This window comes from Cynara cardunculus, assembly GCF_001531365.2.
Source record: "Cynara cardunculus var. scolymus isolate 2C chromosome LG 2, CcrdV1, whole genome shotgun sequence".
Lineage (NCBI taxonomy): Eukaryota > Viridiplantae > Streptophyta > Magnoliopsida > Asterales > Asteraceae > Cynara > Cynara cardunculus.
This window is the reverse complement of record NC_037529.1, coordinates 3,034,360-3,051,599: the sequence shown is the minus strand read 5'-3', so window position 1 is coordinate 3,051,599 and position 17,240 is coordinate 3,034,360. Positions and strand designations below refer to the sequence as shown.

Here is a 17,240-nt window from a genome sequence, read left to right as displayed (position 1 = left end):
GAGTTGTAAAATTTTCAAACCGTAGGTATTGGATTGATATTGGGTTACTATTATTTGAATCCAACTCAAAGTAGAAAATTATTTTAATGTGATAATGGCGTGAAAATAAATGATGTATCATAAATTAAATAAATAACTATAAGAGTATAAATCGTAAATATTAAAAATATTTTTTCATAGTATATATAATATATAATAATATAATTAAGTTCAAAACTATTCAATATTGGACTTATTTTGAAGGTATTAACGAGACGATTATAACAGTGTAACTTGTTAAAATGAACAAGATGAATAAATGGTATGAGAATGCTTCCTGAGAGTTTAATTTCGTTGTTAGATCTAGTTTTAGTTAATATAAAATTTTGTTTTTCAATGTGATAATGGTGTAAAACAAAAATTGAAAAAATAAATTATGTACTATAAATTAAATAAATAATTATAAAAGTATAAAATATAAACATTAAAAATATTTTTTCATATTATATATAATATATAATAATATAATTAATTCAAAAACTATTCAATATTGGACTCATTTCGAAGGTATTAACGAGACGATTATAATGATGTAATTTGTTAAAATAAAAATGTATTTTTTAAACATGTTATAATTGATATATAATTATGTGTGTTAATTTGATAAGGATGTAAAATGAAAATTTTAAAAGAAAATGATATAAAGTAAATTAATTATCTAATTATAGGGGTATGAAATGTAAATTTAAAATTAAAATTTTTAAAAATTCGGTGAATGTGAGGGTGTGAGTGAGAAAAAGATGTGAGGAAGAGGGGGTGGGAAGTGACGTAAGGGGTGAAGATATCAACCCCCACTTTTTTGACAGGAAGTGTGTTTATTTAATCAACAAATAAAAATACATATATTTTTTTGTTTATTTAGTTAAATGAAAGAATATGAACATATTTTTTTGTTTGTTTAGTTAAATGAAAGAACATGAACATTTTTTTAGTTTAATGAACAAACATAACAATGGTATTATTCGTTCATTTATGTTTGTTTACGTCTGTTTATGTATTCAAATATATTTATAAAGGACGTTTCAAATGTAACCATCATATTTGTATAAACAATGCAACCCAATCAATTAAGATATTTATGAAAACGATGAAAGTTCATTTATTATAATTTGAATATTTATGGGATTCCGTTACAATCTCTGGAGTGCATTCTGTGTGGTAAAGGTGTTGAAACAATGGACCATTGTTTCTTTACTTGTTCGGTGGCGAGTATTCTTTGGAGGAAAATTTGGGTCTGGTGGGATCTTAAAGCTACGCGTCTATCCTCGGTGTCTGATTTTAAAATGCTGATCAAACAAGTAGGAACTCATCGCAAGGTTGGAGTGACTTTCTTATCAGTTTGCGCTGTGACACTTTTTTCAACTTAGGAAGTGGTGGAATGAAATTCTTCATGCTGAGGATGGTGCGGAAATTAAGAAGAAAGGTGAAGACCCATTCCCTTGTGTTCAAAATTTATCCAAGCTTTAGATGGGTAATAGGGATCGTAAGTTCCATGTTAATTGGGATAGTTGGTCTTCCTCTTCTTACCTTGTTTAGTCTTTTTTGTCTGTCTTTGTTTTGGGTTTTGCCTCGGTCTTTTGTCTGGGGTTGTTCGGTTTTGTTTTTTTTTTTGTTCTCGCTTGTTTGTTGGATTTTTGTATCTTCTTGTATCTAGCTTCTTGCAGGATCTGTTGTTTATATATTGGTTGGCTTGATGAGGGTGATGGTCATGATGTAGCTCTCTTCTTTGTCCTTTTTTTTTGCCTTTCAAAAAAAAATATTTTATATTATGAAACAATCAAAACTTTTATTAAATCACATATTAATCAAATTAAATGGACGGTTGAGATTTATTTTGTTATGTTATTTTTTAGGAATAAAATGATGTGTAATGGTGGTTGCTTTTTATTCATCTGTTTTCATTCATCTATGTTCGTTCGTTTACATTTGTTTTCATTCATCTATTTCATTCGTTTATGTTCATTTATGTTCGTTCATTTTCGTTCTTTCGTTTACGTTTGTTTATGCTCATCTATGTTCTTTCGTTTACAGTCGTTTAACAAACGAATATAAACACACATAATTTCGATCATTTACGTTTGTATGTGTTCGGTTAAGTAAAATAAACGAACACAAACAAGCCTTCATTCGTGTTCCTTCAATCCGTTCGCAGCTTTACGTTTAGTACTTAATCTAGAAGATGGTCAATTTGGACCATTTAATTATTTTTAATATATACAAATGCTTTTCTATGTTTTTTCTCCAATTACCTTTTTGTAGTTTTCAATCGACAAGATGGTCGATTTGGACATTTAATTATTTTTAATAAATGGACCAAAATAGCTATTTCAGGCTTATATATTTATTTCTTAACTAATTCTTTTTCAAAATTTTAAAAACGCCGTTACCTTTGTAAGTAACAACTTCTCAACTTGTAGATGAGTCAAAGTGTAAAAAAAAAAGTTTTTGAACATGATTTACATGTACAGAGACAAAGTCTGCAAATTAAAATCATCAGCTCTTCTCACAAACCCGATTCATCGATCCCATCGAGTCCAAGATCCAGATCATTTTCTCGTAGATTTCAAAATCAAAAAGTTCAAGATTTCTTGCAAAGCTTTGTAACTTCGATTGATCATCATCATTCTGAAGAACAAATTTCAGGGAGAATTAGAAACCGATGATCCAAAGCTCGTATCCTTTTTGTACCAGAGTAGCAAGAACCTTGCCGTTCCAATCATATATGTCGATAAACATCTTAGCTCTCTTATCAACATCATTTTTTTTAAGTATATAATATTTATATACGGCAAATAGAGAAAATTTAATTCACACATCCTCCTCACCCTTATTGAGGTTTGAACCCTTGATCTCCTAGGAGGCCAAAGACTCACACACCGCTAGTCCAAAGGCCATTTGGTTATCAACATCATCTTGTTGGGGGAAATCGGTATACTAGAAACCATTATACAGAAAATCGATGAAGAGAAAGATCGACATCCCTGTGATGGATGGTGAAGAGCAAACGTGGAGAACCGATGAAGATTTATGCGTGCATCGATGGAGAAATGACGGAGGAGCGCCCTCTTTTTAAAAGTAGTTTGGGAGAGGGGTAGTTGGAGGAAATTTAATACCCGAGTGAATTAGATATTGAAATAACTTATTATATTATTTAGTAGCTAGCAGCAAGTTTATCATTTCAAAATTTACTGTGTACTGATCATAAGCAACGTTTCTCTAAAATAGAGAAGTAAAAGTTAGAATTAAATGCAACCGTAACAAATTCTTTATTTTAGAGATCTCAACATTTATTGTATTATTAAAATATTACATAATTTTGTCATCTAAATACACTCTTAAAAAAGCCGTATATATAAAATACTAAAAACCCAATCTTATTACTGAGAATGAACTTTGAGCTTTCTCTATTTTAAGAAACAATATATAAAAGTTGTTTGAATAAAGTCTATAATAAAATATTTATTACATAATTTTGTCATCTATTTCGTTCGTTTATGTTCATCTATGTTCTTTCGTTTATGTTCGTTTAACATCATAACAATTAACAAACGAGCAATGAGCAAACACATTTTTTTAACAAACGAATATAAACACACAATTTCGATCATTTATGTTCGTGTTTGTTCGGTTAAGTTAAAATAAACGAACACAAACAAGCCTTCATTCATGTTCGTTCAGTCTGTTCCCAGCTTTACTTTTAGTTCTTAATCTAGAAGATAGTCAATTTGGACCATTTAATTATTTTTAATAAATACCAATGCTTTTCTATGCTTTTTTTTTACCAAAACCTTTTCGTAGTTTTCAGTCGAAAGGATGGTCGATTTGGACCATTTAATTATTTTTAATAAATGGACAAATTGTTCAAAATAGCTATTTTTAACCAATTCTCTTTCAAAACTTCAAAAACTTTGTTACCTCTGTAAGTAACTCCTCAACTTGTAGATAGGCAATAAGGTTTGTTGTTTAGCCCCAAACTGCAGCACGAACATCCCTACTACTACTACTATTACTACGACTAGTAAAGTAACCGTATTTACTCCTGGGAAAAAAATCATTTGAATTGTTGCAGAAGAACACCAGCGATAACATGGTTCAACCCGACACCTGGAAACATCAAACAACAACAATTAATTAGACTTGGTCCTTGAAGAACGATAGCTTTCTTACATGGTTTATAGTGGATACAGTTTTACGCCGAAATCAAGATTAACGTTGAAATTTTAAACTAAGGGGTTGTTTACTAAACACTTATCGCCTCTTACGCTTACCCGATCAAAGATGATGGTCTTTACCGGCAATCCACAGCTTATTCGATCAGCCATTCATGACTGTTTGGTAGTGGCTTAATGATTTAGAAAGTGGCCTTTTCAGTAAGTATTCAAGGGGAACTTTATGCAGAAAACTAAGTTTTTTTTCAAACATGCCCCTCCCAATTAAAAAGCACACTCATTTCATCTATGTAAAACCCCTTTTGAACAACAACCTTCTCAATCTATATATACATATTAATCCACCCTTCTCAATCAATATACACATATTAATCCACACAGACAGCTTTATCAATACATGAGTTAATGAAAAACCAATCAAACAGCCCTAAGTGAGGATGGTGATTCTTACACAGTTTATGCTCACCGGGTAAGATACGTTTATACTATGATATTTTGATGGCCAATAATCTTTTACCAATAAGGTGAAGGTGGTGACTCTTACCCGGTCAGCGTTTACCCGATTCGTATTGGTAAACGGCCCACCTAAGGAGCCGTTTACTAAACACTAAACACTTAATTGGTAAGTGCTTAACGCATAAATTTCCTTATCGGATGAAAATGAGAAAGGCCAATAATCTTACCGGGTAAGAGCGAATGGAAGGATGGAGAGTCTTACCCGGTAAGTGAGGATGACGACTCTTACCCAGGTAAGCGCTTACCCAGTAAATTGTTGCATTCGATATGTTTTGATGTACTAAAATCTTACGTATCAAAATAAATTATAGTGTTGACTCCTATTGGTAAGCACTTACCGGGTAAGCATTTGGGTAAACGGCCCCTAAGACAATTTAGAACAGGTATGTGCTACAGTTAGGGGCTGTTTACCCAAACGCTTACTCATAAGAGTGAAACACTTTCATTTAACTTGCTTGGGTAAAATTATAATCCATTAAAACGGCATCATATGCAACATTTTTATCCAGTAAGCTGCTTACCGGGTAAGAGTCGTCAATCTCACTTTATCGGGTAAGACTCTCGGTCCTTGTCATCGCTCTTACAAGGTAAGATTCCCAATCCTTATTATGTTCATCCAATAAGATAAAGTGACCCGATAAGCACTTACCTACAAACATTTAGTAAACGTCCCATAATGGGAAAACATGTGCACCTATGTCGTGAAACCACAGCTTCAAATTGGTATTAATCTAAAGTATCTTGCACATAATTTATGGCTTACCAGATGAGAAAAATACATCTTTATGTTGGACTATCCCCACTTTTCAAGATCCATGCAGAATTTTGTGAAATGCACAGTTCATTCAACACCTGCAAGTTCAAATGCATCATCAGCTACGCTAAAGCACAAATGGTCCAATCAAAGCTAGTATATTAACAGATAAGTTGTTTGGTTGTTGTGCTGAATAAACAGTCTGAATGTCAGAAATGACCATTTTACCCTTCAGTCTATATTTTTGTCTAAAGAAAATAGTTGTTTGATAAAAACATTGTTTCTAATGATGAAAAAATAATAATTCAAATGCTTTTTAGATTAAAACAACTTGATCCAACATAATAGTTGAATTTAATTTTATTTAGAACCATGATTATATTATATATCATAATAAATTCTCTCTTGGCATCTCCTTAACTCAGGAACAACATCATTGAGGTTTCAATGCAGAGATCTAAATGAAAAATCAATTTATTGGCATCTCCTCCACCCTTCTCCACTGTGGGCTTTCAACTCTGCCCTCCATCTTTGAGGTTTCAAGGCATAGATCTAAATGAAAAATCAATTTCTAGCTGAAAAACAACCAGCAGAGAATGTACAAAACCCAGATCTGCAAAGAATAGAGATCGAAATCAAGGTTTAGGTTTAAAAAAAACAAATCGAAGGAGCAACGACACAAGAGAAGCGACTATGCTGCTGATGGTTTGAACTTTGAAGCTTGAGAGATCTCTAATATCTAGAAGAAGGAAGGAGAAGACGCAGAGAGAGAAAAAATGGTGAAATATTTTAACAAATGGCTGGTTGATTTTATATAAAGGGAGAAGAAGACGAAATAAGGGGAAGAGTAAAAAGGGAATAAATCGATCAATAAATGACCGAGTGTATATGAGTAGTTTTTTAGCTTACCGATTAAGTCATGAGCTGCCCGAATAAGCCATATAGACTATACAACTTATAAAGCCACAACCGAACAACCCCTTAGCCTCCTCCCTCTTTCTGGGATCAAATCTAGTAAATTTTGATTCTTGATTCAAGATTGGATGGATGTTATATACTCTAGAGCCCCCATACAGCCCCATAGTTGTTTCGCACCCGACAGGCACGAGTGAGGTGGGCGGGCGAAAGAATTGTGGAAGGTTTTAGGGTTTTGATTTGACATCATGGGTACTTCACTAATTTACCAATTTTGTCCCATCTCCATCAATTTTGTTCCACCTATTTTTGTTGTCTTGTCCAGTCCTGCGTACCAACTGCTCCCTCATGCAAACGCTCCCTTAGGGTGTGTTTGGTATCCAAACAGGACAAAAAAGTTGTTCAATGTTTGGTAAGACAAAATTGGACATAACATAACAGATAAAATGACCAATTTACACCTAATGAATTGTCTATATATGTTATATATTTTGATTAATTTATGTAATTTATTAAATTATAATGATATAAATATTTTTATAACAAAATATATCATTAGAAAATTTTCGTCAGAACAATTAAATTGACACCAAAATAGAAAGTGCATGTAGTTTTCAATTTTTATTTTATACTTTTTTATATTTTATTATTATTATTATTATTATTATTATTCAATAAATTACAAAAATTAATCAAAATATAGAAACCGTATAAAAATAATATTTTGAGGACAGTGAAGTGAAAGTTTAAAGAGCATAAAAAACAATAAATAAAATTTAAAGATGAAGAAAATGTAAAAAGGGAGGCGTGTTTGCTGTTTTAGAAGTGAATTAGGTTTTATTTTGAAGTTATGTTGGTAAAATATAGGTTTGTCCCACCTTGTTCCATTGGGTGGGTGTGGAACACGCCTGTTCCACTCTGTTCCTGTCTCTATTCCACATAAAAGTTCTACCGAGCGTGGAATAGTAATCACTGTTCTCTTCTATCCTATCCGGTGTACCAGACACACCCTTATGGATTTTATAGACTAATGTAGGACAAAAGACTTGCTCTTGCCATGATTTAGTCCCTCTTTATTATAGTTCATATAAAACAAGCGAATGTAATGAACTGTAAGTGAAGTCAGCCCAGTGACATTACTAGTTGATTAACAAGCTCTATATAGTTCCTAGATGACAGATTTTTATTTGACCCTCGATGTGAATCAATATTGCATAATTAAATATTAAAATATAAGAACAATGTCACATGAAGCAATCTGACCTTTTGATACTCAACATTAGTTATTTCCCTATTCAGCTTCACACTTGCAGCTGCATAGATGGAGGCCTTTTTTAGCCTCCCTTTGGGTCCTTCAGCAAGAAAAAGGTTGATGACAATATTCCTAGAAAAACAAACCAAACCAAACAAAAACATATTAGAATTAAGAATAAACCAAATGACCTTGTTAAGTTAAAGGTTAAGAAGATAAGAAATGCGAGAATGTTGAACCCCTATATCACCCTCCAAAAGAGCCCTTGAGGAGAAAGGAAAGGTTCCAACATATATTCAAGTCTAGCAGATGTAGGACTCCAATCAGAACTAAACCTTAATTCATCGTATTGAGGATGATCTGGCGATGATCTTGAAACAAAGGACCCATGTATGTTAACGGCAACTTGATTTAAGGTTTTCTGAAGCTCCTCCTGAGGAGCATCTGCAGCTGCAGCTGCAGCTCTCGCCTCTCGAGTCCCCTTCCGGTGTGTGTTCTCCGAGACTGCCATATCCCGCAATCTTTGGCGTATTTGGTTCAAGCTGTTGTCATATATTTAAGCAGTTCAGTAAAAGGTAAAGGGAACAAGAAAGAGGTAGTAGTATACTAAGAGTCCGTCTACCAAACGCTTACCCGGTGGGGGCTTACCCGGTCATTTACCTTACCGGAAAAACATGACAAGAATCAAGAATCTTACCCGGTAAGAGCGATTGCAAGGACCAAGAGTCTTACGCAATAAGTAAGAGTGACGACTCTTACCCGGTTAGCGCTTACCGGGTTAATTGTTTCATATGACGCTGTTTTGATGGATTAGAATCTTACCCGATAAAGTAAGTAATAGCATGTAAGTGATAGTGTTGAAGCTTCCTGGTAAGCGCTTACCGGGTAAGCATTTGGGTAAACGGCCCCTAAATGCTTACCCAGTAAGCGCTTACAAGATCATTTACCTTACTGAATGAATATGGCAAAGGCCGAGAATCATACACGGTAAGAACAATGATAAGGGTGACGACTCTTACCCGGTAAGTGAGGGTGACGACTCTTACCCGGTAAGCACTTACAAGGTAAATTGGTGCATACGATACCGTTTTGATGGACTGCAATCTTACTCGGTAAAGCAAGTTAGAATGTTAACTCTTAGCGTTTGGGTAAACGGCTCCTAGATCTTCTAACACAACGTTGTGAAATTGCAGACCTACTTTGCTAACTCCCTCAATCCCCCCCAAAATAAGTGTCCACATTTCTATTTTAGTTTGTCGTAGTCCAATTTTATCCTTAATTATGAGACGGAGAAATTCATTAATAAGGGTAAAATAGTCATTTAGTTGATTAAAAAGTGTAATAATTACACATTTCTAAAACGGTGTGTTTTTTACTTTTTTTCATTGTGGGCATCTATTTTGGAAAGGAGGGTATACAATAAGTCATAGCAGTTATGAACAACGGTAGGCCATCTATCTGAACTTTATGAAAACGGTAAGAAGACGAATATTGCTGTATATAAAAAAAATTCTACAATCAAACAAATGAAGACAATGAGCTTACCTGCAAACCTTGTAAGCTTGAAAAACTTTCTGAAGGGCCTTTGGTAATGCTTCTCGAGCTTCATCTAGCATCGGTGTCCTAGAAGGTGGCACGTTAGTGGTTTTTGGTACAACATCATTGGTACTATTTGATGTAGCCCGCCTATCCCCAATACTATGTTTCGAGCTCTGCCGAAATATAAACTCGTTTATTTGTGGCTCCACGAGATCCCAAATATTCTTTTGTGCTTGAACAACATCGGGATAATCTTTTATAAATGAAACATCTGGACACTCTTTAAATTTCCAATCCCTGCAAGAATCTCTTCTTGTTGCAAATTCATCCAATATGCCTTTAATTGTTTCGCTGAATGAAGGTATTTTAGGTAGCTGCATTTCATTAAAAAGGGGATTTTTGCTAAACTGAAGCAGTACATAATTTCTGAGCAGAACTTCCTTTCCTACATCTTTCTTATATTTCAGTTTACTTTTTGCAACCCACAATCCTTGAACTAATTGTGCATGACTCTGGAGAACTCTGAAAATATCTGCATCATTGTCATTCGGAGCTAGGTGTTTAAGAGCGGTAAATCGATGTACCGGAGGACCCTGGTGAAAAATCATAATAGATGAAACAATAATTAATGTTAAATAATGCCTAAACCATTTAATGTATAATCATGAACAAGCCCAACAAAATGGATATTATTTCTATCCGTTAACATATATTTGAACTACAGATGGTAGGGATGCCAAAAAAACGAAACCAACGGTGAAAACTGAGAACTGGTTTTTTTGGTCAGGTTCAGGGCTACTTTTCTAGGACGGGGCGGTGATTGGGGACGAATTCTGGGATTTTATAGGTTTCAGGGACCAGTGGTGGATCCAGAAACTTAGGTGAATGGGGTATAAAAAAACCCAAAACCGAATCTCACCCAAACCAAAACGGTTTGGGGTTATTCAGTGTGTGAGTTAAACGGTGCGATTAACCGAATAATGTAAGGTTCAGTTTGGATTCTTTTACCATATTGGTTAACCAAATAGCAAATTATACTATTATTTACTTTATTTAATTTCCTTCTAGATGAACCAGTTTGAGCATGTATAAAATTTAGGTTAGGTAAATTGATTTTATCTTTAAATTAAAAAAAAAACAGGAAATAGAAATATATTTAACAAAACCATCAACTAATGGTAACAAAAGAATTAATGTGTGGGGGGAACAACTGTCAAGCAAGGGAATTGGGGTTTCATCAAAACGGATTGGGTCACTGGAGGCCACCGTTGTAAATGACTCTGGGAAACTAAGCATATAAGAGAAAATATTTTTTTACCTAAATTACATAAAATTTTGATCTTTTAGTGGGGGCCTTTCCCCCCAATCATGTCTTTAAGTCCGCCCCTGTAGGGGACGGTCATCACTTGCCTGGCCTGGTATATATATCACAAAAAATTATCCCTATTACTACCATCTTCTTGTAATTCTCGTTTTTTACTACAGTTTCCTACCTTCACGGCCTCACCTTCAAATTAATCTCCAATTTTTCGGGTTCGGGGATAACCAACGATGAACGAAGAAAGCAACAGAGAATGGGGATTTTTACCCTTAATGGGTTCCCCAAGGAGGGTCAGAGAAACCGTGGGACCTAATGGAGATCCCCGTTAAGATCCCCGACGGGGATTAGGGCGTTTACAGGGACGGTTTTCATTATCGGTTTCGGGGATGGATGCAAATAACCGGCCCGAACTCGGCGTGTTGCCATCCCTAGTAGATAGATGCAGGTCCGGTAATCGTGCATTCAATCCATCTAATATCCATTGGGTATAACCATTAATCTTTTTTGTTATGCATTATCCCAAATTCAATAAACAATGAAGTCTTCAAATAATAAAAAGACAATTGATATTTGATTAATTGTATGATAACCAAGTATTTTAATGACATTTTTATGTATTTTAATACCTTCTTATAAACCTTTTCAATGAACAGATGCGTTTGCAGAATGCATACAAGAAAACAGACACAGGTTACACTAACCTCAGAAAGCCAAGTCTTGTAACGCTCTTCTAGCGGAAGTTTGAGCAAAGAACTGAAACATCATCAACCAAAATATCTCACAAGTTGATAAACTGTAAGATTCTCTTCCGTAATAAAAAAAATGGAACTTGTTTCCATTTGCGGTAATAAATTCTGGAACTAAGCACAAGCTAAGCTATAAAGCAGGTCGATGTGCGATCTACCTAAGATGTTACAAACACACCCCTCTCGAGGACTCATCATACCCGATGTGGTTTGCAGCACCACCATCCCAGTGGTACAAGGATGGGTTCTGATACCATTTGTAACACCCCAAAGCCCAAAGCAGGTTGTCCCAATAACTTCAAACCCAACTTAAAACCATGGTAGATGACTAGAAGTTATTGGTAGCCCACAACTTGAGGCTTATAAGGAGCTCATGAATCTCATTTTCTATTCAAGTGGGACAAGTTGTTACAGCTGAGCATAGCATAACTATGACGAGATATGTGTGTGTGCGCGCACTTTCATACTAGTAATAACAACAATAATGATAATAAAAGCAATAGGAGGAACTGAGTACACACCTTCTAGATGGACCTTTGGATCTGAGTTTGTCATTTGAAGTGGCAGGACATAAGGAGTCAATATAATCAGACCTTCAACCAACAAAACATAAAACAAGCTGTGAGTGATAGACATTCTTCAATAGCAGAAACTGACTCAAATCAGCATAGTTGACATACGGGCTCATGGAAAATTGTATTTGAGAGGTTGGTTGTGCAACCATCTTTCCGATGTATGTATCTGACAGTTCACTCGCTGCACCATGGTACTTGAGAGGAATCCACTGCTGAAAAAGATAATCTATCAAGATGATGAAAAAATATATAACCAAATTACATGAGAAACCGAGGGGTCATTAGTCCAGTGGTACCCAGGTTACCACAGCCTTCCTGGAGGTCAAGGGTTCAAACGTCACGAAAGGTGAGTGTGTGTGAATATTTGCAGTACATATATATTATATACTTCAAAAATATTACATGAAAAGCAATATGTTGTCAAGTCTTAACGGTAACGGGTAAACAAACAACTGATAGGTGGGAATTTGGGGTACACATCTAATGTGTTCTATATATTCCTCCAATGAGAAAAAGAACCAACAAAACTTAACATAAATGGAAACGAAATGTTTAATACCTCTTTAGTATTTTCATTTTGCTCATTGACAGGTCCTGGTGGCTTGCTCTGAATAATTAACATCAAAGAACCAGAATTAACCTCACTAAGATTACGTAAAAGATATTCATGATTTTCACCACTGCTCAACCTTTTTATTGTGATTATGGTAGATGCTGGCAACACAAGAGAATAGATATTGCATGAGCTTTTAACTTTTAAGAGAGGTGTGAGAATATGTGGAACCCCCATATCACTCTCCCAAAGAGCCCTTGAGGAGAAAGGGAAAGTTCCAACATATATACAGGAACACATATTGCCCCAGGGTGTCGAGAGGGGGCTAGCCAGAGTGCCGAGTCCCTCGAGTGCAGACCTTGGCTCTGATAAAACATGGGAACATGTGGAATCCCCAGATCATGCTACAAAGAGCCCTTAAGGATAAAGAGGAAGTTCCCATATATATCGGAGAAATGGTCCAAGTCTAGCCGATGTGGGACTCCAACAAGATGGAATAGATACTAAACTTGTTTCTTGGGTTGCTTTATAGCTTTTTCACTCTTGATGTCTGCCGAATCAATCATGTCCTCATCACGAGTTGCGTTCATCTTCTTCGATGGATGTTGAAGATGTTGCATTGACGGCCGGAGCTGCACAACTGCATGAACAGGGTTGAGGTGCAACTGCAAACAAAATTGGGAAGGAAGCATTACGTCATTACATAAATATACAACTTCCATTTAATACCTAACCTCCTTGTAATCCTTGATGATTGAAACCAATTAACCTTTAGCATAAATAGTCATGATATGTAAGAGTAAGATGAAACGTACTTTCATAGCAAAAAAAGTTGAACCTAACTGAATGTTAGGTGCACTGAGCCCGCTCAAATTGACATATAGATGAAGTTTTAATTAGATGAACTTTTGGTCGAAAGAATGTGTAATACTGAACCGTTTCTTCTAAAATACTAACAAAATCACTAAGATCATTTGCTAAACGCTCTTTTGATTCAGATGATAATCCACCCTTACACCATCACCACCTAAGGCCACTTAGGCCCTGTTTGTTAATAGCGTAATGAGACTCACAGCTTATTCGGTAAGCTATACATAATTGTTGGTAGTGGCTTAATAATATGAAAGGTGACTTATTATAAGTAAGCTTTTGGAGGGGAGCTTTATGTAGAAAGCCAAGTTTTTTCCCAAACCTTCCCCTCCCAATTAAAAAACGCTCCTTCCATTTATTAAAAAAAGCCTCCCAATCTATACAGTCATATTAATCCACACAGACAACTTTATCCATACAGCACTTGGATGGAAAACCAACCAAACAGCCCCTTGATTGCCTTCCTAGAAGTTGTGTTCCTCGCCACTATAATCAGAACTGAATATAGAATTAAGCATACTTGAAGAGAATCTTTAAAATCATTCTTAAGTAACTGACATCCGTGGTAAATGACACTAGAGATTCAGAAGAGTAATTGTATAAAAATAATGTAGTATCAAAAATGATTACACTCTAATTCAAATGAACCATTTAGTTTCCATTTCGTTATCATATGTGTACATGATCCAAAATTAGTTATATCCTGCATTTTCTATATGAACCGTTTATGCTTCCGCTTAAATACAAGTTAAAGGGGATTAAGTGCTAGAAGGCCACTTGACGACTTAATGCTTTTTAAAACACTGAATGTAAGATGATGACACCACGAGAGAACCGTAAAAAAAAAACTAATGTAAATATAGCGTTTTTCTAAGCTCAGCATAAAAGGTGAATGTTAACGGGAGACACACCTCATTGCCCACCAGAATCCCGACAGCATAACCATTTGCTGGTGGTGGCTTCCATGAAGATGATAATACCTAAATGTAATTGAGAACATCATATTACAAAAAGAATTAGGAAGACATAAAGAAAAGATGCAGCAAAAGACAACCAGAAGAGGAAAGAAGAAGGAACACAAGAATCAAAATCCTAAAGTTAACAACATTCTGCTCTTAGTAAAAACAAGCACAAAGGTCAAAACCTCTTGTAGTCTAGGTAACAACATGACAACCATGATATATAAAATAGCGTGCAAATGGTTATAATTATTTCTTTTAAGTTAGGTTTAGTGAACACTCATGCTCTGAAGTTGAAACCACTGAATATATTTTTCCACACAAGCATAGAATAAGTTACTAACTTAAGCTCATCCACTAAGCTACTATTGTATCATTCCTCGGTGGCAGAGACTAGAATCGTCCAATTAGCTACTAATTTACCATGGTTTGCAACAAAAAATAACCTCGTTCAACAAAAATCCACATACATATAAAATACATCCATATGTGTTGATGATAATATACTACAAAGAGTAAGTCTCGACCACGGATCTTGTGACTTATCTCTTTATGCACATTCCCTCTAACCTGTTATTCTAGTTCAACTCTCCCTGTGTCGTTGCATGGCGCCTTTAATACATGACCTTCCCCACTACATAAATATTGAGACAAAGACACAAACCTGCTTTGACATTGCTTTGTCATCAGCATCAGCATCAAAATTTTCGGAATCAACTTGAACAGACATTTCAACCTCCACTTCAGCAGTTTCTGGTTTCACCCGAACCTGCAAAAATAGATTATCCAAATACATTAGCATCTCAGATAAATCAGAACTAAAATCCATCCAACAACACAAATCTTTATATTAAAAAGATGTATGCAAAGATTAAGTGTTGTATAAATACCTTCTCACACCTCTCCTCTAGTTCATAAGGCCGCCAACTTTGCCTCAAAGGATATTGCAAGACATATACCTGTAGAAAGTTACAAATATCATTAAACATTCATGTGAATCAGTAACCTGCTCCAATGCATTTGAATATGAGAATTCTTCTTTTGTATACTCGTAATTTTTATATTACTACATCCAACAAGGCTTTCTCAAGTGGTTGGGACTTCCGTCCTGGTTCCTACTAAGGGGCCGTTTACTAAATGCTTACCCGTTAAGTGCTTACGGGGTCATTTACCTTACCGGATGAACATGGGAAGGGCCGAGAATCTCACCCGGTAAGAGCGACGATAAGGATGAAGAGTCTTCCCGGTAAGTGAGGGTGACGACTCTTACCCGGTAAGCACTTACTGGGTAAATTGTTGCAAAGGATAATGCTTTGATGGACTACAATCTTACCCGATAAAGTAAATTATAGTGGTGATTCTTACCGATAAGCTCTAATCCGTAAGCGATTAGCCAAACAACCCCTAAGTTTTAACCCTCAGGTATGGTTACCCTTGAATCCGATAGTATTAATAGACTACATTTTTCAACTTCGAAGAAACAGGCATCTTTGTCATGACATAACTTTGATTTTTCGAAGATATAAATAAATTCCTCAAATACTTGAAAAGGTAAATAAATAGATTTGTTTTGTTATATTGATGGAATCGTAATGGTTAACCTTAGAATCAGCATCAACTGAAGAGGTAATGAAAACATCAATTTCTCGAACAACTCGATCCCCATCATCTGGTTCCTGCTCATTATCTATTTCCATTTCCGTAGCATCAGCATCCATTTTCACACTACCGTTAGCATCATGGGAAGTAGGATCAGTGTGCAAGGGTTGGTCCATTTCAGTCTTGGAGTAAATTGAGTCAATCGATGGTGGCTCCTGCTGAGGCGGCTTTGAATCATCTAACTCAACCTTGGGAATGGTGACAGGATTCGATTCCGGTAACGGAACCGATAATTTTTGTTCACGCTTGGGTTTAGCAGCTGGTTTAAACTTGGAGTTTTTAGGGGCGAACTTCCCAGCCTTCGTCACCGGAGCCTTTGACGGACCATCAAGGTCGTCAAAGTCGATGTCCATTGTGTAGTCGTCAAGCGGAAGATCGTTATGTAGAGACCTATGAAGAACGCAATGGGTACGATGATTTCAAACAGCAAAATTTGGTACCATAAGATATATCAAAGAACTAGGGTTTCTACGCTTCTCCTGTTCTCCATTTGCCATTGTAGTTATAATTCATGTTCATGAGAAGGAATGAGAGCATATTTATTAGCCATAATGGAGTTTATAAAACAAAAAATGCAGTTGAAATTTCTACATTAATCACACCGCAAATCACATACCATTCATAGAAACTAAGTACCACACCTAGTCGATGCATAACCTACCAAAGACATAAACAGTACTTATCAAAGAAGCCATGTAAAGTATATTGTGGACAACACACACTCGAGTGAAATTTCTACAAGACATTGAACTTCTTGTCATTGAAGCGTTTCATCAAACGCCTAACTTCAAGTTAAAGTGTAACAAAAAATCTTCTTCATACCGACTATCTGTGGTTAATTTTGATTACCAAGAAGTTGGCCAACAAACAGAGAACTATCAACATTAAATCATGATCCATTTGCAAGAATCATATAAAATCAAAAGCATGATTATATTAATAAATAAATAAACCGTAAATCTTAAGGGCTTAATCACAATAGAACCATACCAAAGTCGATGCAAAAATAATTAAACCCTAAAATAGAGATGATACAACGAATCACTAAACCATACCGACGTGAGCAGCAGGGACGTGACTCGTGAGAAACGGCGGACGGTCACCGGTTGCGGGTGGCGGGTGGCGTCTGGCGTGAGGCTGTGGGCGGGAGCGTGAATTCGTGAATTCGTGAGCGTAAATGTAATTAGTGAAGCTTGGATTTGGGTTGTTGGGCCATATAACTTTTTTACAAAGGCGACGGTGGGATTGGGCCGGGTCGGGTTTCTCTCTTTTCTTTCCTTTCCTTAGAAAAGAAGATTTGGACGACACAACATAAAATAAAAATATATTTAATTTCAATAGATTTTTTATTTATAAAATATTAGAAAGGTATT

The 17,240-nt window shown here is 35.5% G+C and overlaps 1 protein-coding gene across 2 annotated transcripts; it reads right to left on the bottom strand.

Annotated features, from left to right (window-relative positions):
- Positions 1–3,896: 3,896 nt before the first annotated feature.
- On the bottom strand, positions 3,897–17,009 carry LOC112507634 (DNA-directed RNA polymerase III subunit RPC5). 2 transcript variants are annotated; one of them, XM_025112285.1, is made up of 16 exons: positions 16,923–16,966; positions 16,484–16,524; positions 15,810–16,257; positions 15,099–15,167; positions 14,873–14,977; positions 14,161–14,229; positions 12,889–13,044; positions 12,386–12,433; positions 11,932–12,038; positions 11,773–11,844; positions 11,207–11,258; positions 9,191–9,777; positions 7,981–8,187; positions 7,657–7,777; positions 5,488–5,576; positions 3,897–4,143 (listed from the first exon to the last, which is right to left on the bottom strand). In XM_025112285.1, exons 2-15 carry the CDS (start codon positions 16,519–16,521, stop codon positions 5,508–5,510), a joined length of 2,148 nt encoding a protein of 715 aa, XP_024968053.1. In that variant the 5' UTR covers positions 16,522–16,524; positions 16,923–16,966; the 3' UTR covers positions 3,897–4,143; positions 5,488–5,507. The 2 variants fall into 2 exon arrangements, with proteins under 2 accessions (XP_024968053.1, XP_024968054.1); XM_025112286.1 differs by lacking the exon at positions 16,484–16,524 and having other exon boundaries at positions 16,923–17,009.
- Between the last annotated feature and the right edge of the window lie 231 nt (positions 17,010–17,240).